Genomic DNA, 19,964 nt, shown 5'->3' on the forward strand with positions numbered 1-19,964 from the left:
AGTTCTTGATTTCAACTCCCAAATGCCTCTCAGTGGTCCTCTTCTTGGTCTAGAGAGGCAGGAATACCTGAGAGCAAGATAGAGTAGAAAACCAAAAGGCCAGGTGTGGGACCAGCCTCTTTATTCTCTGAACTGACGAGTCCCCATCTCAGAAATGAGCACAGTGACACACACACACCTGGGCTCACAGGTTTCCTGGAGGTTCCTAACAGCCCCCAGCATCTTTACCCATAGGACAGGGATTATAAACACACCTGTTCCTGAGTTATTCTGGGGTTACAGACAACATTGTATGTAAAATGTTTGCCCCAGGCCTGGTGGACATTAAGCTCTCAAAAAGTGGTAGTGATTAGTAGTATAATGATGATTACAGTACTACTAATAAGAGTACTTTCAGTATGTCATTCTAAAATGTATTCTTTTCTCCATTTTGCAGAGTTCAACTGATCCTCAGTTCTCTCTCCACCACACCACACAGCAAAGCAGGAAGGCTGCGATCCTCAGGGCCGGGGTGCAATACAGGTGGTGGGGCAGGACTCAGCCATCTTCTTTCTCCTCCTCCTGCCTTCCCGAGACTCCTCTCTGGACCTCTGAACCACATTCTGGGTTTCCTCCTCCTCCTCTGAGGGTGTCTCCTCCATCTTTTCCTGCGCTTTAAGTCAATCACTGGATTTGAGAGGTTTCTCAGGGTTTGACTCCAAGCTTCTGATTCTGCCTCTCCCCAACCTCCCTGCACAAGGTGAACACATCCATTCCCGTGCCCTGAACCTATACCTTCTTCACTGGCTCCAGCATCTCGCCTAGCCCCCCAGAGCTGAGCTGCAGCCTTCAGCTTCCTGGCGGACATCTGCCCTTAAATGACCCTCAGACATACTGGAAATGCACCTGGGGCTTCCCACAGGAATCAATTCCTGCCACTGCCCCTGCCCCTGCCCCTCCCATCTTTCTCATCCCGATAAGCTGTACCACCATCACACCACCATCCAATTTCTCAAGATGGAAATCCAGCAGTCATCCTTGGTCCCTCTTCCTCTCCCTCCCATATCTACTCAATGCATTAACTGTCCTGATGGCAAAATACATCCCAAACCAATCTACTTCTCTGGTATCTGTCGGAGCCAATAAACCTTAGCCGAAACCATAGTCACAAGTAGCCGGCTTTATACTGCGAACCTGATCCAAATCACCGCCCCCTGGAGGGGAGAAGGAAATGTCAACTTACTCCAGTATTCTTGCCTGGAGAATCCCAGCGACAGAGGAGCCTGGTGGGCTGCCCGTCTATGGGGTTGCACATAGTCAGACATGACTGAAGCGACTTAGCAGCAGCAGTAGCAGCAGCCCCTTCAAGGCTTCCCCAGCACCAAAAGCCGAGTCTTGACTGGGGCTCTCAGCTTCTGAATGAGCAGGGCCTGCCTCCATACAGCTTGTCCCTCTGCAGGAGGACTCAGCCATCACCTTTGGTCCCCAAACCTCTCGAGTCCCCCCACCCCCACCTCCGATTTCTGCCCCCAAGCCAGGGGCTTCCTCCACAGCACAATTCTCAGCCTTTCAACATGCTTATTTTTATGCCCTCATTTATTATTGATTTCTAAAACCAGCTTGAACATCTGTAAGTTCACGGTTCACGTATTGCTGAAGCCTGGCTTGGAGAATTTTGAGCATTACTTTACTAGCATGTGAGATAAGTACAATTGTGCGGTAGTTTGAGCATTCTTTGGCATTGCCTTTTTTTGGGATTGGAATGAAAACTGACCTTTTCCGGTCCTGTGGCCACTGCTGAGTTTTCCAAATTTGCTGGCATATTGACTGCAGCACTTTCACAGCATCATCTTTCAGGATTTGAAATAGCTCAACTGGAATTCCATCACCTCCACTAGCTTTGTTCATAGTGATGCTTTCTAAGGCCCACTTGCCTTCACATTCCAGGATATCTGGCTCTAGGTGAATGATCACACCATTGTGACTATCTTGGTCATGAAGATTTTTTGGACAGTTCTTCTATGTATTCTTGCCACCTCTTCTTAATATCTTCTGCTTCTGTTAGGTCCATACCATTTCTGTCCTTTATCGAGCCCATCTTTGCATGACATGTTCCCTTGGTATCTCTAATTTTCTTGAAGAGATTGCTAGTCTTTCCCATTCTGTTACTTTCCTCTATTTCTTTGCATTGATCGCCGAGGAAGGCTTTCTTATCTCTCCTTGCTATTCTTGGTTTTAGAAAAGGCAGAGGAACCAGAGATCAAATTGCCAACATCCAGTGGAGCATGGAAAAAGCAAGAAAGTTCCAGAAAAACATCTATTTCTGCCTTATTGACTATGCCAAAGCCTTTGACTGTGTGGATCACAATAAACTGTGGAAAATTCTGAAAGAGATGGCAATATCAGACCACCTGACCTGCCTCTTGAGAAACCTATATGCACGTCAAGAAGCAACAGTTAGAACTGGACATGGAACAACAGACTGGTTCCAAATAGGAAAAGGAGTACGTCAAGATTGTATATTGTTATCCTGCTTATTTAACTTCTATGCAGAGTACATCATGAGAAACGCTGGGCTGGATGAAGCATAAGCTGGAATTAAGATTGCCGGGAAAAATATTAATAACCTCAGATATGCAGATGACATCACCCTTATGGCAGAAAGTGAAGAGGAGCTAAAAAGCCTCTTGATGAAAGTGAAAGAGGAGAGTGAAAAGGTTGGCTTAAAGCTCAACATTCAGAAAATGGCATCTGCTCCCATCACTTCATGGGAAATAGATGGGAAAACAGTGGAAACAGTGTCAGACTTTATTTTTTGGGGCTCCAAAATCACTGCAGATGGTGACTGCAGCCATGAAATTAAAAGACACTTACTCCTTGGAAGAAAAGTTATGCCCAACCTAGATAGCATATTAAAAAGCAGAGACATTACTTTGCCCACGAAGGTCCATCTAGTCAAGGCTATGGTTTTTCCAGTGGTCATGTATGGATGTGAAATTTGGACTGTAAAGAAAGCTGAGCGCCAAAGAATTGATGCTTTTGAACTGTGGTGTTGGAGAAGACTCTTAAAAGTCCCTTGGACTGCAGGGAGATCCAACCAGTCCTGGGTGTTCATTGGAAGGACTGATGCTGAAGCTGAAACTCCAATACCTTGGCCACCTCATGCGAAGAGTTGACTCATTGGAAAAGTTCCTGATGCTGGGAGAGACTGGGGGCAGGAGGAGAAGGGGATGACAGAGGATGCGATGGCTGGATGGCATCACCAACTCGATGGACATGAGTCTGGGTAAACTCTGGGAGTTGGTGATGGATAGGGAAGTCTGGCGTGCTGCGGATCATGGGGTCACAGAGTTGGACACGACTGAGCAACTGAACTGAACTGAACTGACTCTTGATTTCACCTGCTGTCCCCCACAGTGCCCGCTCCAAGAGGCTGAGGACGGCATCCATTCCGGTCACCCACAGGGAGCCTGACTCAGCACACCAGGCATCCGAATCAGGAACACTCAGGCATATATGCTGAAGGATTAATAAAAGCACCAGGCCAGCCTTCTACCACTTTTATCAAGAGCAACTCCCTGCTGAGCCCCCAAAATCATCCTCCCTCCACACCAGAGCAGGAGGACAGAGCAAGAAGGACCAGAGAGTCAGATCTGGCAGCCTGCAGGCAGGATGTCTTCCCAGGGTTTTACTTAGCAATCGTTCCAAGTTACAGAAAAGGTAAAGTAGAACAATGGATATCCATGTTTGCCAGATTCAATTCTTATGCTTCCTTGCTCTCTTTTTCTCTCTACACCCAGGCTCCCCACACACATTCACACACACACACACACACACACACACACACGCACGCACGCACGCGCACACACACACACACACGCACTTTTTGTGGCTAAACCATTTAAAAATGAGTTGCAGACTTCATTTGCAGATATCTCCTACCTTAACATAAGACCTTTATCACTGCCCCCAAATTTAACAGTGAAACAGCCACATTATCTAATATATAGTCCATACACATATTTAAGTGTTCATAAACAGTTTTTATAAAAGCTGTCCCCCTACCTCCCACCCAGAACAGGGACCTAGTCCAGGATCACACATGTACATTTAGTTGTCATGACTCTTAAGCTTCTTTTCATCTGGAACACTCTCTGCAGGATTTTTTATTTTTTTCAATCTTTTGTGACTCTGACATTTTGAAGCAATGTCTTGTCAAATGTCCCACATTCTGGATCTGATTGTCTGACTCGTCAGCTGGCAAAGTCTGCTGCACACGTACACACAGACACAACTCCACTCTGTCTTGGTTTCCTAAAATCTATACATTGGGAGATTGTACAGAAAAAAAAAATTTTTTCTGAAAAATCTTCAACTCTGGACTCTTTTGCTAAGAAAAAACCCCAGAACATGTGGTAACTCTGGCTATGTTTCCTCCTGGCTACAGACAGCAGGGGCCGAGGTGCAGTGGGGCCCTTCCTGAATCGCCACGTGGTGTGGCCTGACAGAGGCCACCTTGCCCCATCAATGACCACCATGGCCAAGATCCCGCGGGGGGACAGAGGGTCCACGCCTACCAGAGGCTCTTACTTCTTTGAGGATGCGAGCAATTACTGATGTTTCATGATACTCCAAAGCAGATAAGAACTGACCCACCTCTGCCCAAGGAAGAAGCTATGGACCGTCCCCGAAGTGTGGGCCAGGGAAGGGCACCTGGGGCCAATCCAAAATGCCCCAGGGGACATCTGGGCACCCGTCTAACTGCTTTCAGAATAACTCAGATGTTTCAAGTTCCAACTGCGTGCGGCATGCTTGGAATGCAAGTGATTCACCTCAGGGGACCTGGCCAACTTTCAACCGCAGAGGGTCACCTCGCGAAATGAGACAAAATAAATCCAGAGAATACCTGGCACTCGATGTTACCAAAACACCCCATCATTTGATCTCCGTTCCTAGAATCTTTAACATCATTTCAAACTCAAAACCACAGAGACGACACCCAAAGTCCACATCCAGAGACTCAAGAACCACAAAACAAAGCCAAAAGATCATCGGCATCAAAGGCAGCGCCCCCTAACCCGGCTGCCGTCCACCTGGAAAGCTGGTTCCCCAAAGGGTGCCGGCCAGCCCATCTCTGAGAAGAGATATCTTCTCTGCTCAATTCTGTGGTGCTGCGACAGGTCTATGATGCAACTCTGACTGTTAAAGAGTTCATCAAACACCAGTATGAATAATGCAAGACATATTTTCCAGGTTGTACAAGACAGGCCAGGGCTTGATACGGCAAACAAGCACGTCCAAATGGCCTGTTTTCTTCAGACATTTTTCACTGGAATCCATCCAACTGAGGAGAAGGGGAAGGACTCACTTTCTGGGAAGCCAAGTACTCCATGCCCCGGGCCAGCTGGTAGGTGCACGACACCAAGTCCTTGAAGGCCATCTGCTCCTCGGGAACGCGGTTGATGTCATAGGAATACTCCATCCCGGGTGGCCTCCGGGCGCGGAGGTATTCCCGAAGATTGCCTTTTGAGGCGTACTCGACGATGACATAGAGCGGCCCTGTGGATGGAAAACACGAGCTGGAGAGGCAGCGAACCCCGGAGCTGCCCTGGGGCAGCTCTGCCAAGGAGTTCGTAGTTATTACAAGTCAGTGCTTTATTATTATTATTATTTTTTATTTAAACATACTGAACAGCACACACAAAAATAGAACACCTGCCTTCTAATCTCCCCCCAAATGACAACAAATACCTGGTCAAGGTAGACTCAACACTCTTTAATAAAACAGAAATGCCTCGTGAGTGCCCCTTTCTTCTCATGTCCCCTCTTGGAAAGCAACTGCTACCATAAATCTGCTGCTCTCATTTAACAATTGTACAAACACATGTGTATCAATAAATGATGTATTATTTTTAGCAACATCCATGAGTAATAAAGACACTGCTTTGCAACAGTTCCCCCCAACACATGATCTTTCTGGAAGCCAGTCAGGCTGATAAAAAATAGATCCAGATCATTCCGTTTAACACTTACATAGATTCTATCATATAAGTATACCATGCTGTATTTATCCATCCTCCGATGGGTTGTGTTCAGGCTTGGGCCATTGCAAACGTTGTGCAATGGACACTGCAAGCTAGTGCGTGGCTCCTGATACACACGTGCAATACTGTCCCTATGGCAGAGACCAGCCTGTTTTCGTGCGTAAATGTTACTGGTACACAGCGAGACCAATTCATTTCTGTATTGTTTGTGGCAGCTTTCTCACTCCAGCAGTAGAGGTGGGTGGCTGCCACAAAGCCAAAAATACTTACAATAACCCTAAACAGTCTCCTGACTCCCAGTAGAGATCTCAAAGGAAAATTGCCAACACAAAAAACAGGCATTCCAAGTTTATTATCATCAAACTGGTTCCCAAAGTGACACAGATCATCTATGAGAGAAGCCAGGGTCCTCACTTCCCGGGGGAAGATAACATGTCCTTCCTGTCCATTTCCCCTCTTTAAGGCCACTCCTGGGGACTCACACATAGCAAGACATGGTTCTTCAATCCCATTTCAAGAGAAGAACTTGTCAACCAAAATGCAGGATCTTACGTTGGGAACTCACTCTTAGCACTCACTAAACAAAAACATAATGAGATGGCCTTTTCCAAACACCCTCTAGGTTATGTCCAAAAAACCCTATAGGCCTTCCTATCCAGGGTCACCCAACATCCACCTTTCCTTCTAGACCCCAGGCATGGTCATCAGGAACACCTTCCTGAGGTGGGTTTTAAAAAGAACTTTAAACACGTGCTTAAGAGGCTCTAGGAGCAAGATCTAAACATCCATACGCTTCTAAAATGATGCTGATGCTAAACCCTGGGTTATGTGAATGAATGCATTTTTTCCCTCCTACTCACCATCCTGAGTACAGGCTCCAAGGAGATTTATGATATTTTTGTGTTTCCCAATCATCTTCATCATCTCCATCTCAGACACCAGATCAGAAAGGTCTTTCTCAGTGGCATCATCTAAAAAATTCGGTAAATTACATATCAGTTTTGCTACTGTTGGTTGATGAACATTTGGTTGAAACAGAATGAAACTGAATTTATGAACCAGAAAAGACTTTCCAAATCATCTCTCTCATCTTACTGGTGAAGCAGGAAATGCCCAGAGAACTGCCCTCCTCCATGTCAAATAGCTAATTTGGGGTCAATAGTGTCAAAAGTCAGGACAACTACATACGCCTTGGGCACTAAGGCCAATTCTTTCCCAGCAAACCTCACAGACATGGGGGCATTCTTCCCTATCATGAAATAATTCCATCCTCTGGAAGATAGCAGGTATCTCAGAAAACCACATCAAATTTCATGGGGCCTGAAAGCAACTGTGAGGACTTCTGTGGAGGAGGAGGAACGGGAGGAAGATGGGGGCATTTCATATACTTCAGACTTTCTCTGGATCACAGGCTGCTAAGCTGAGCCCTCAAAGCCCACAGGGCACTCACAGATGGATTCAGGCAAGGACTAAAGTCCCCATACCAGGACAAAAGTGTGCGCCGGCTCCTGCATCTTGAGGGGCTGAAGGTTCTCGCCTTCCATGGGCTTCCCAAGGGGCTGGGATTCCCATACTAAGATAATTAAAGTTTTAAAAACCTCTCTGCTCCATAATTTCAAACAAGAACAGCTTAGGTCCTGCATATCCTGGCTCGCAGTTAAGCTTCCAAAAAGTGGCAAGATTCATCCTCAGGTACCTGAATTGAACTAATTCAATAAGGGAAAATCTGAGCTTAGGCCATGGATGGAAGCCATGCTGCATAAAGCTCTTTGGCTTCACAAAAGGAAGCAACACAAGTGCCTGGAGTGTAAAATCCACACGAACGCCCATGGAAAAGTGCACACCTGCCCCTCAGAGGTAGAGGCTCCACTCTAGTGACACACAGGATCCTCTCTAAGCTCTGAGATGCCCACTGGCTATTAAAATGACCACGGCTGACGTCTGTGGTCCTCCCAGGCATCACACCCAAAGTGGGAGCAGCTCAAAATGTCCTCATTTTCCTGAGGAGCCATTCAGATCCAGAGCTAAGGAAAAACAACCAAAAAAACACCCAACCCCTTTCCAACTATTTCTACCCTGCTCCCTCCTCTCAGGAAGAGACGCGATGACTCAAAATCCCATGAAAGAAAGAAAAAGCCTGACTCCTGGGTGTCCACAATGCGTGACACTCCCCCCACCCCTCACCCATACACATTCTGAGAACAGACCCGTCTGCCAGGACATGTGGGAAAAACTCTGCTTGGGGTGTCTTTTCTGAGATGCCCACAATGGGATTTATAATGTAACCGTTTCCTATAACTCCTCTCATAAAAGAATACTGTGGGAAGATGAAGTTAATGGTTAAAAGGTCTTCAGGCTCCTTGAGCAGGGTTGGAAGGTTAACACATAAATGTTCAGGCTCCCACAAACGCCTCTCAACATCTACATCTCTGGGTCATTGCTCACTCATCCCTGAACATGTGAGCAATTCTGCACCAGCATCAATGCCATGCGCTCCCTCTTAGCTTCCTAAGCAACTCCCAGACCAGAACCATTCCCTCTCTGTGCCTCTTGCAAAGGAGAAGGAGTGGCCTCCTCTCTCTGAGCCTTCTGGGCTCCCCCTAAAAAGGCCAACTTCCCTTTATTTGTAAGATAAGGTTTGTGTTCTGCATCCAAGGTGCCAACACTCATCTAAATTAATCAACTCTATGTGAGTCAATACTTTCTAAGCATTTCCAAATATAAAGGGAATGAGCTACCACTTTCTAACAGAACTGGCTTTTCTTTTTTATAAGTGCACACTGCTTAAGATAAATAGTCTGTCCGAGATGCTGATTTATACTGAAAACTTCTCAACCCCTAGGTCAACTATGTGCTCTTTGACCCCGCGCCATGATAGAGTTCACACAAAAGGAACATTCTTGATAAGGCTACCCCCTTCTCCTCCCTCCCCACACCACCCCCCTCACCTTTCAACATCTTCACGGCCACAGTGACTGCTTCCTTGGGCTTCTCCTTGTCAATTCCCACTGCTTCAGCCATGACCACTTGCCCAAAGCAACCTTCTCCCAGGGGTTTGCCCAGCGTCAGCCTGAATGTGTAAAGGGAGGATTAGTACACGGCATCTGGTACAGCGAGGGAAATTCCAGAACTCAATATAAAAATCTTTCAGCAGCTTACAAAAGCATGGAGCATTTATCATATGGAACTAATGAGACTTGGGGAACACACGCGCTTGAGTATTTTCTTAGTGACGTTTTAGGGAATGTCAGTGACTGCTGGAACAACTATTGAATGTCACATTTGTATTCTTGATTTATTTTCTTTAAGGAAGGTATCCTTGCGAGTCAGGTGGTCAGCTTTCCTAAGTGCTAATGAGGAGAAGCTTTGATCTTGAGCCCATCGAAGATTTGTAATTTAGAATGTCTCAGAGAAAACTGTTAAACCTGTGTTGTTTTTTTTTTTGTCTCTGTGAAGTGATGTCTTTAAAAATCACTATTATTTAAATACCAATGGATTTTATGGTCACATTCTGGGCCAAGTTACAAGATATGAATCTTAAACGCATTTCAAGGAATCTCTGTTTTTTCATTAAAGGAAAAAGAAAACTCTAGAGAGAGAGGGGGATTTTTCTGACATATTAGTTTAGAAATCCTTATGACTGCCCAAAATTAATAATGAAGAAAATCCAAAGTGAACAAAACAAACTAAATTTCTAAGGCCAGACGTGCTACATGCATCATGCTAAAAGCCATAGAGACTCCTCGGACATTCCCAAAACCAACAGAATGGATGAGACTTTGGAACACTTACAAATGTGTTTTTTTCACTTAAGTATAACACAGCAAAGTACTGAGCTGCCACTAGTAAGCAGTATTTTTGCTAAGTGCGCAATGGTTTGAAAAAGTTAAAGCAAAGACCAAGGGTAGCGTGTGCTATGCTGAGGTCATTCCCTTCCTACCCTGAGCTAAAATGAAATTTAATATCTTGGCAGAAAATAAACATTTGCATTGGGAAAATGGCTAATTTATGTCCTATTGCCCTGCTACTACAAACATAACAATCCTTTCTTTGTACAACGTCTGCCTCGAATCTAATAAACTGCTTCTAAATAGCCTTCATTCATTGGAAATCTGCTCCACCTATGGTTGTGCTAAACACTATTTTGAAAGGCTTAGCACTCAGATTTTCCACACTCAGGGTACTCTGGGTGGGAGCTGACAGACAGATTCCCACTGCTGCCGGTGGTGTCACAAGTGGCAAAAGCTATGGCTTGAACCTGGGAGCTATAATTTCTTAAAATATGATCACAGCTCCCCACCTTAGTCCTATATCCATAGGAATGCGCACAAGAACCCACCAACTTGTTTAGTCAAGCCCAGGCTTGTGAGAAGCACCCCCTTCTCACACTGCACAGGTGAAGAAATCATCCTTTGTGTTTTTCTGGTGCCTCACTGGTAAGAATGCAGTAACCAAGCCCTGAATGAATGAATGAACAGCACATAAGCTGGAATCACTTCTGTTCACACTCTAACAAAATGATACCAGTACAATGATTTGGCTCTCATTTATGGCGTATATTAATATCTCTAAACGAGCTGTTAGGAAACAAAGCTGGTTGGAGTTGTGTGAGTCAAGTGCCACGTAAGCTACCCCTCCTTCCAAAGAAAGGCTCCTCATCACATCCAATCTCTGGAAAAGCTTATCTTTGTATTTCCAAATCTGTGCATGAGTTCCTTCTCTAGTCATTAGACACTTCTTGGACATAATCTCAAGAAGACGGTGCAAATGTCAAGACCAATAGGGTAGCTGTGCGTAAGCAAGTCAAAAGCTTATTCCAGTTGATTCGATGCAGATGTAGAGTCAGCAATTTCTCCCTTCCATTACTCTCAGGCTGTTTCGACTCTAACCACTACAAGAGAGACCCTGGAAATGAGCTGACAGCTCTTCACTTCAGAAGGGAGACCTGGGGGCTGGCCCCCGGCTGGAAGATGGATGGCTGGTAGCCCAAGATCTGTCCATTGGCTGGATGTCCATCTTGCTGAGATTTGAAGTTCAGATCTCACCGGTTATGAAAGGAAATTCACATGAGCCAAGAATTGTGCTCAGTCCTGGGAGGTCTGTACTATGACCTTAATTTTATAGAAATGAAGTTCAAAAAGAATCAGGTAACTCATACAAGGTTGCCCAGCCACTGGCTGGCAGAGCCAGGATTCAAATCCAGCCCAAGAGAATCCAAAGTCCATGAACTTGAAGCCAGACCAAGAATATACAGCTCTCAACAATGCCTTCACCAGAGCCCAGGTGGCCACACTTGGACTGATCTTATTGGAACACCTCTATGTCACCCAATAAGGAAAATACTATGGACCAAAAGAAATTCAATGGCAGGTACCATATTTGAAGATTTACAGCCCAATATTATATTAATAACTATTAAAAACAGCACTGTTGGGTGAAGATTCTTAAGGCAATTTATATTCTGTATCTAATCCCTCTAAAGAAATGAACCATAGGACAGTCATGTTCTAGGAACCAGAAGTTAGAATGTCAATTCTGTTTTATAAATGGGATAATCCCACTTATATTCCATTTGACTGGATCTAAATTATCTAGAAAGCAAAAAAAAGAAAAGAAAAAAATGCTAACAAGGTACCATTTTGTTTGCCAACCAGCCATGGCTTAGTAGTTCTGCTTTAAAAGAACTATTAAAAAAAGAGCCTATGAGAGAATCAGTTCTTTGTTTTTCCTAGAGTTGATTATTTAGAAATACAATCTTACCCATTCCCGTTGACATCATCCCAACAAGACTTTGGCAATTAAGGGTCATAAACAGAAAATGTCAACCCAGTGTCCCCATTTATACTTAAGTCTTCACTGGGAGATGTGTCCCCACTCAAGTACTCACTTATCTCTTGGAAACTCCCATTTGGGATCTTCTGGCAGCTCATACTCGGAGACCCCTGCCAGCATGGGGGTGTCTGCCGTTGAAGAGAGACGAGTTGTAATCCTCACCAACGGGGTGTTGGAGTTCATAGAGGAGCTGGACTCAGCAGAAACCTGGATACAAAATGCAAAGACACAGATGTAATCCTGGCTCCACCTGAGAAGACTGGGAGCCGGCCAGAGCCCAGCCACTGGTCAGCTCTTAGAAAGCAAGGAGAGGGTGGGTTGGCCAAAGTCATGAATTTAAGACCAAACATTTAGGAGCTGGATTCCAACTCCTCGGTCCTCCCATCCAGGCAATATGTGCTAGATTTCATCCAACTTGTATGCTCCTAAAACCAGACTTCCAAACAACATTTTTTAGACATTGCTTGATGAAAAAAAAAAAAAAAAGTCTTGTTTCCGCCCTAAACCCTCAACATATCACCTGAGGATACAGAGCTAGACCCCCACACGCTTCATTCTTGCCTTTTTGCCTGGGCTTGTATCAGAGCCCCATTTTAGCAATCTCCTCCTGGCATACCAGCTCAGATGGTGAATCAATGCTACGCTTATGAAATTCCACAAAAACTTCTGGAAAATCGGCTCTTCAATCAGCTCTATCTTTTGAAATGTAAAGGAGAATACGTCAAGGATCTAGCTCCAGAATGAATGGGAAAAGCATTCTGGCAGCAACAAGTGCCTTTATTCAAGGATAACCAGAGACCCAGGCATTGGGGACCACTGTCTACTTCTCCCCCATTCCTTCTGGGAACTAGCTGATGACCAAGTCAACTTTGGTTTCAGAAAGTAGTGAACGAAGAGTCAAGGGAAAGAAAAATACCTCTTTATTCACAATCTTGTGGAAAGCTCCCCTCCCCACCCCCACCCCCCCAGCAGCCGGCAAGGCTTTACTGAGTTTTCTCAGTTCACACTCATTCATTATAGTCTGCATTTGAAAAAATAGTTATTTCTTAAATATATCATCTTCTCTGTGCTGGTTTCTATAAAGGAAAGTACCATTACGGGCTGCCTGACTATCACCTTATTCTAAACCATGAACAAGACCTGCCCAAGAGAACTGGAATCGGGTTTGACATGACCCCTCAAATGTGGCTCTGTCCCCTACATGACTCTCATATCAACCCTTCTCCCCAGCAGTGCTTACAAACATTTTTAAAATCAAGATGGCAAGGACCGAGATGAACAAATTTAACGAGGATGAACTTTCAAGGCGGAGCCTGGACCATTCCCACAGGGAACCAGCAGATTGCTCTGGGAACATCCTACTTAAAAAACCTTGACTCTCTCCTTAAACCCAGACTGCCCTTAAAAAGCAGGGAGGAAACCTGAGATGTCCAAGAATAGATTAGGGGTGGGGGGGAATCATTTCAGGAATAGGAAGCTGGTATTAGTACTACTTATAATATCAAGAAGAAGGCAATTTTTAACACAGAATTTCTATCATCTTTTTAAATGTACATGAAAACATTTCTGAGCCTTCTGAGCAGTCTTTTGTCAAGGGAATCATGCTTAAATTTTATTATGTAGACTCTATGATCAATGCTTACTCAGTATGAGCATAGTAAACATATATATATTTATGTGTGTATTTAATGATATATATATGTATACAATCACGTGGGCCCCCTCGGGCAATCATGGACAGATAAAGCTCCAAGAGGCTTCACACCTAAGTGTCTGGGCCACAGAGGCAAAGAGCAGAAGCAAAAAGACGAAAAGGTAAAAAGAAAAAAGACAAAGGTAAACATGAAAAGCCTGCAGAATCCACCTCCGCAACATGCTGACCTCAGCTGCAGGGCCACCAGTAACACCATCTCCGCAGCCTCCACTGACCCCATATATGTTTTGAGCCCCATTTTCAGAGAAGGGCTCAGAGAGATTTCAGGGAACAGGTCTGGCTAAAAACACTTTCCCGAATCCTAACGCCCTGCATCAGGTTGTGAGCTATGGATGCCAAAGGAGATGGGTGTTTGCAGATAAAAAGGTCTCCCCCACAAAGAAGCACAAATCACCACTCATCATGGTGGTAACCCAGCTTGAAGATCACAGGCCAGAAGACTGGGAACAGCAGTCAGAGTCAGTCTGGCAATGAGAGATAGGACAGGCCCCAACCAGTCAAGGTCTGGCACAGTCCACAGCCAGAACACCCTCTCCAAGGCCAGTAGCGTAGCCCTGCTCGCTGGACTGCAGGGTTCCTAGAACCCCTGCGCAGAGTGTGCAGGGAACTTGGAGACAGAGAAACCCTGACTAGAGGCCGGACCCATGCCCCCTGCATTGGAAGGTAATATCTTAACCACTGGACCGCCAGGGAGGTCCCTTAGTGTCTTTTTAGTCATTTGCTACTCAGATTCATGGGAGTTTATGACGACCCCTCTCTCTGGGGAAGCCTGCAGACTTGCAGCCTAGCACTGTTCTGTGTGTGAGATGCTGTCTGTCAGATGGCGTGCAGCAGGGGAGAAAGCAATTCCATCAGCATTAAGGGTAGGATTTGCCTTAATGGTTTGAAAGATGAGACCCTCTGCTCACAGCCAGGGTGGGTGGGTAGGGCTGGAGGGGTCCAGTGGGCAGAAGAGCAAGCCTCAGAAATTAAGGAGTCAGGAGACAGTCCCAGGGCAGAAGGAGAGCTGAAGAGTTAAGAAAATCCTCATGACAAATAGGGCTTAGTGGCGGCCTCAGAAAGAAAAACGAAGCATTCAGTCAGAAGTTAACTGCTCCGCGGCTAACCTGTGACCCCAGAGGAATCTTTGCCCACAAACCCGTGACAAGAGTTCACACCCATACACATCTTCCCCCACAGACAGAGTGTCTCCCACAAGGTTTTAATGTGAAAGCTTTGAAAATGGAAAACCTTCCCCAACTTTGTTGCTGTCACTAGGATGAAGGTTATGGAAACTTTGTTCAGATTAAGGGCAGAGGTTTAGATTCTATGGACAGATCTGGAAGATACTTCTGTTAAAAAAAAAAAAAAAAACACACAAAGAGAGAAAAAAGAGAAGAAAATGTCCCCAGTAGAAGAATCGACAGAATTCAATCCCTCTGTCTACGCAAGGTATATCATGATTTTACCTCCATGCATTTTACTATGCTTTTAAAATCCCCTCTGGGGCTGTAAAACATGACTGGCTTTCTCTTCATTCCATCTTACTCTGAGCGCTAACGCGTTTGCAGGGCTGGCCCAATCCCTTGCAAGCAGTTCCTCTGAGGAACACCGTGTTTCTAGAGCTTCTCTCATCTGGACCACATTCTCCAAGGAATTCCACTGAATTTCACTTCTGAATCCTGCTTCTGCAACATAGGCAATCACTCTTTTTTAAGGTGGGGGTGGGGGTGGGGCACAAAATCAAAATCTTCCCTTTCAGATACGTTCCTTTAGTTCCAGGTTTCCTTTTCCTCTAATTTTAAAATATCCCATTGATAGTGATCACCGAGTTACTTAAAACAATAAACACTAACACGCTAAAATAAGCTGTTTCCCCACTCCCAAATCCTGGCAGGCCCTTTTCCGTCATGTTTTGCCACAGTCTCCACTCAGCTTCCTCACTCTCCAGAATCTCTTTACCATAAATTCCTCATGCCATATATCAAGCTTTTAACTAAATGTGCTTTTTCTCCTATTTCCATAGCACATAAAGGAGATTAGGTAAGGAAGTGGGGTTTTTTTTTCTTTTCTTTTTAAAGGGCCACCAAGAGACTGTGTTGTCCTTTAATACTAGATTTGATTCACCAATGAGAGGGGGCCCTGCAGAGAACAGGGCAGGCAAAGGTATAGATGCCACGAGGAGGAGGACTCACATATGGACCACAGCCAGCCAGAGAAACCCTCTGACGCTCAGTCCACGGATCCACATTCTCAAACCTGAGCATGAGGCCCCAGAGCTAACACAGTGATGCTATAAGCACCGTCTATCACTCCCCAATAGCAAACAAAGTGCCTTCACCACCTAGAGCTGGCAGATGAAATAAAGGGTCAAGGGATGGGGGGAGGGGAGGATTTGTTTTCCTTCCATGACAAATTTTAGGTAAACAGGCAGGGGAGCTAATTTGACACTTACTTTCCTCCTTTAGCAAGTCTCTGCCTCCCCAAACCTCTCCCCAGAGAAAACCTATCAAACCCCGACCAGTCTCATCAGCCCAAACCCAGGTCTGATCTTAGCCGAACTTTGTGTCTTATGGAAGCTGAGAGGAGAGAACCGCCAAGTGGGGGCCAGGTGCCCACATGCAAGGGCAAATTCCAGTTAAGCCATCCATGACCATCCAATTACCTACATGCTTTCTGGAACCAGCCAGGTTCCATTAGACCACTTGAATGACCAAAATACAGAGAATGTTCCAAGATCACGCTGTTTAGCTGCTAGGCAGCAAATGAGCTTCTAGATGTGGGCCTGCCCTTCACAGAATTCAGTGGATTTCATAACACGGCCCCCAGAACTGGCTCCCGAACCACACATGCCATCTTTGTCCCATTCACAATGTCCCTGGGAATGTGTCCTTTGCTTCAAACATACTGTTATAAAACATGACCTCGACTGACCTTGATTTTTCTCTGGTTTTCGATCTATCTGTACCAGTAATCAAGAGGGTGAAATTAAAGTCTGGAGAAAGAAAAAAACAACAACAACAAAACACAAAAAACCAACCCTGCTGCCCTGTGCTGAGATGCTGGTGGTGAGATAGCATGAGGTACATGCACGTGAGGGGTTATCTGCTGATGCAAGTGTATCTCCATCCCACCCTATGGAAGAGTCTGGCTCTTGAAAAAGAACCGGATGTGCTCACTGAGAAACCAACTCAGCAAAGCCAGCAATGCTGCCTACCTCCTGAACAAACAGCTCACTTCCTTTCACACTTCTCCCCACCCCCACAGAACTAATGTGTGCCACACATGAAAAGTACAGCCCACCCGGCAACTCAAGGATGTGTCAGGAAGACTTCCCAATAGCCACGCCATCCACTAGCAGCCCTGGAGACCTGTACAAGAGCCAACAGGCTCGGGCAGAGGCCCCTCTCTGGGCTGGCTCTTGCTGGTCCCCTTGTCTGAGCCGCAGCTCAGAACACGGAAGGATCCCTGCCAAAGGAAATGGGGAGACGCCCTACACCACCCACCTCCCCCACCAAAAAGCTATTTCTCTTTCCCCAAACATCAGAATGCATAAGGAGCCTCAACAAACTCATGGTTACCAGGAAATGATCACAGGGAATTTCTTCTTTGGTACCAGAGAAAAATATTTTTGTGTCAAAAACAAAAACTCGTATGTTAGTCTTACACTGGTAAGTCCAGTACATATTAGTAAATGTCAACAAAAAAATTCACAATAGGATATAACAATTAAAAAAAAAATCTGCTCTTGTTCTAAAAAGGGAGCAACGATGGATCTGGCGAGACGTGGTCTGTGCATGTCTGGGGAGGGGCAAGGATCAGGGCCAAGAAGATGAAATTCCAGGCACAGGCAGGACGGCAAGTGCCTAGGAAATGCTGAGGAACAGTCCATCCCCAAGACATCTAATTACAGCTCACCTGTCTCCAGGTAAAGGCATGCCTGGCATCCCTGTGGTATGCTCTCTGTCATCAACGTATCTGCAGGCCTTTCTGGGGCTTTTCATTCCAGCCACAGTCCAATAACTCTCTTTTATCCAGGTATCTGATAAGCATTCTTCCACCAAAGGGGCCATGCTTATTATGCACGAACGGCTCTTTGTGAAGAATCAGTGGGTCCCACATGTGCAGCTGAGATGTGTCAACATCCCCCCCAAATAAACGCCCAGAGATTAGTTTTTCCAGGGGACTGGTACCTGCCCACTTTCTGCTGCTTCTCTTAGACTATTTGACCCTACTGAAACACAAGGCCATTGCATCTCAAATGAAGGCCCCCAAATAACTGTGGAGCCATTGGCAAAGGCCACAGGCCATGTCTTTCATGAAACCTGTGTTAGACTAAGCACTTAGAAAATTAAGAAGGAAGGAGGGGTGGGAGGGATAAACAAGGAGGAAGAACTAGAATGCTGCCTTCAGTTACACACAGGGAAGGACAGGAAAAAGGACCAGCTTAGACTGAGACGGACAATGAAGAAACACCAGTCAGCCAGAGGGAAGTCAAGCACAAAGACCAGAGTTGAATCAAGGGGATTTTAAAGGCATCTGCTTCTTCTATATTAAATAAAAAGAAGAGCACTATAACAGCTGCAGAAAAAAAAGCATGATGAAATAATTACAGGACAATGGTCTAGCTACACCAAATTAAAGGTTTCTTCCAGAAGGTAGCATTTTTCCCTATTAAAAAAAATAATAATAGAGATGGGAATACCACTCCCTCTTTCAAGTCCCTAGAGTCAGGATCTCAAGATGGTAGCTGTAAAAATGGTCCAAATGGCTGTAAAAATGGTCCTGAGGGTCGGGGAGGGGTGGCCATACCACCCAAAGGTCACTGAAGGTACCGTCTTGAGACTGAACTCTCCCAGAGTCAGGCAAGTGGCCTCATCATCAGTTCCCTGGCCCCAAGAAAGATATGCTCGGTCGCTTCAGTCGTGTCCAACTCTTTGCGACCCCATGGACTGTAGCCCACCAGGCTCCTCTGTCCATGGAGTTCTCCAGGCAAGAACACTGGAATGGATTGCCATGCCCTCCTCCAGGGGATCTTCCCAACTCAGGTATCAGACCTGCATCTCCTGCATCGCAGGCAAATTCTTTGCCGATGAATCATCAGGGAAGCCCCGAGAAAGACAGTGTGCCACTTTAATAAAACAGCATTCTTGGAGGCAGGGGGAGCCAATGACATCTTTCTCCCCTGCCTCACCCTGCTGCCACTCTTAACACCATGTGGGCACTGTCCTACACTTGACACACACTCCAAATGCTACCCTCGGCCTCCACTTTTATTTTTTTAGCCTCCATTTAGAAAGACCTGCTTGAAACATAGATTCAAAGAAATCAACAAGGACCCATTCAGCCCAGAGTTCGGAGCTGGGCTGAGAACAGTCATATCTGTGCCAAAACCACTGCTGACCAACTGGTTCCTAATGTTTCCTAATGCCTTGTTCAGAAAATATCATTGCCACCTGCAGTCCCAGGAGGGGTAGGGCTGGGATTAATCCAGTTTCTCAGACGGCACTTCAGAATCATCTGAGGAGTTACTTAAGATGCAGATTCCTGGTCCTCTTCAAAACCTACTCAACCAGAATCTCTGGGGAGGCAACTAAGGAATCTGCAATTTTAACAAGCGTCCTGTACACACTGAGTTAGACCCTGTGAGTTAGCCATTTTCCTTACTGTTTCAAAACTCATGCCTTTATTGGAACCAAGTACTAAATACTTTTGGAAACACTGCCTTCACACCTGCCTTCCCCTTCCATCTTCATGAGCACTTCCAGCCCCACCAGCTTTGCCCAGCTTTGGTTTAAAGCAGAGGTGTTGGCTCCAACTTGTCATATCTGCCCGAAGCAAAAGTAAACCCACCGGGAGGCACAGACGAGCAAAAAGGAACCAACAGGACTGAGGTTAACAAGCTCTAGAGTAACAACAACTAGCTGCCCGTTCAATATACAAATCATTCTGCCACCAAATCCACAGTCATGTTCATGTGAACACCGAATCATAACATATTATAGGCACGTGCGTTTGCATGCTCAGTCATGCAACCCCATGGACTGCAGCCTGCCAGGTTCCTCTGTCCGTGGGATTTTCTTGGCAAGAACACTGGAGTGGGTTGCCATTTCCTCCTCCAGGGGAATCTTCCTGACTCAGGGATGGAACCTGCATCTCCTGCATTGCAGACAGGTTCTTTACCACTGAGCCACTGGGGGGACTATAGGATTCTATTTTAAGAATCAGAGGTGAAAGCCAAATCCAGTTAAGACAGACCTCATGGGGTAGTAGTTCAGACACCTCCAGGTACAGGTTTCTGACCTTGACTTCAAAAAAAGTAAGTCCAAGAAAACCAGAATCCCTTCCTTTTCAACAGGCATTAGTCTATCACCAAAAGAAGCATTCGATCACAGGGACAAAGAGGGCTTATGCCA

The 19,964-nt window shown here is 45.6% G+C and overlaps 1 protein-coding gene across 10 annotated transcripts in view; it reads right to left on the reverse strand.

The window, feature by feature from the left end:
- Nucleotides 1–19,964, reverse strand: part of FGFR2 (fibroblast growth factor receptor 2) — a 104,026-nt gene that overhangs the window by 10,223 nt on the left and 73,839 nt on the right. For 7 of the 10 annotated variants that reach the window (XM_069567739.1, XM_069567736.1, XM_069567731.1 and 4 more), the window contains 4 exons: nucleotides 11,911–12,061; nucleotides 8,972–9,093; nucleotides 6,884–6,994; nucleotides 5,348–5,538 (listed from right to left, as the gene is read on the reverse strand). In XM_069567739.1, coding sequence (XP_069423840.1) covers nucleotides 5,348–5,538; nucleotides 6,884–6,994; nucleotides 8,972–9,093; nucleotides 11,911–12,061 — 575 coding nt within the window. Of the gene's footprint in view, nucleotides 1–5,347; nucleotides 5,539–6,883; nucleotides 6,995–8,971; nucleotides 9,094–11,910; nucleotides 12,063–19,964 lie in introns of all 10 variants that reach the window. The other 3 variants (XM_069567733.1, XM_069567732.1, XM_069567741.1) reach the window with 1 other exon arrangement.

Source organism: Ovis canadensis, chromosome 22, assembly GCF_042477335.2.
Source record: "Ovis canadensis isolate MfBH-ARS-UI-01 breed Bighorn chromosome 22, ARS-UI_OviCan_v2, whole genome shotgun sequence".
Classification (NCBI taxonomy): Eukaryota; Metazoa; Chordata; class Mammalia; order Artiodactyla; family Bovidae; genus Ovis; species Ovis canadensis.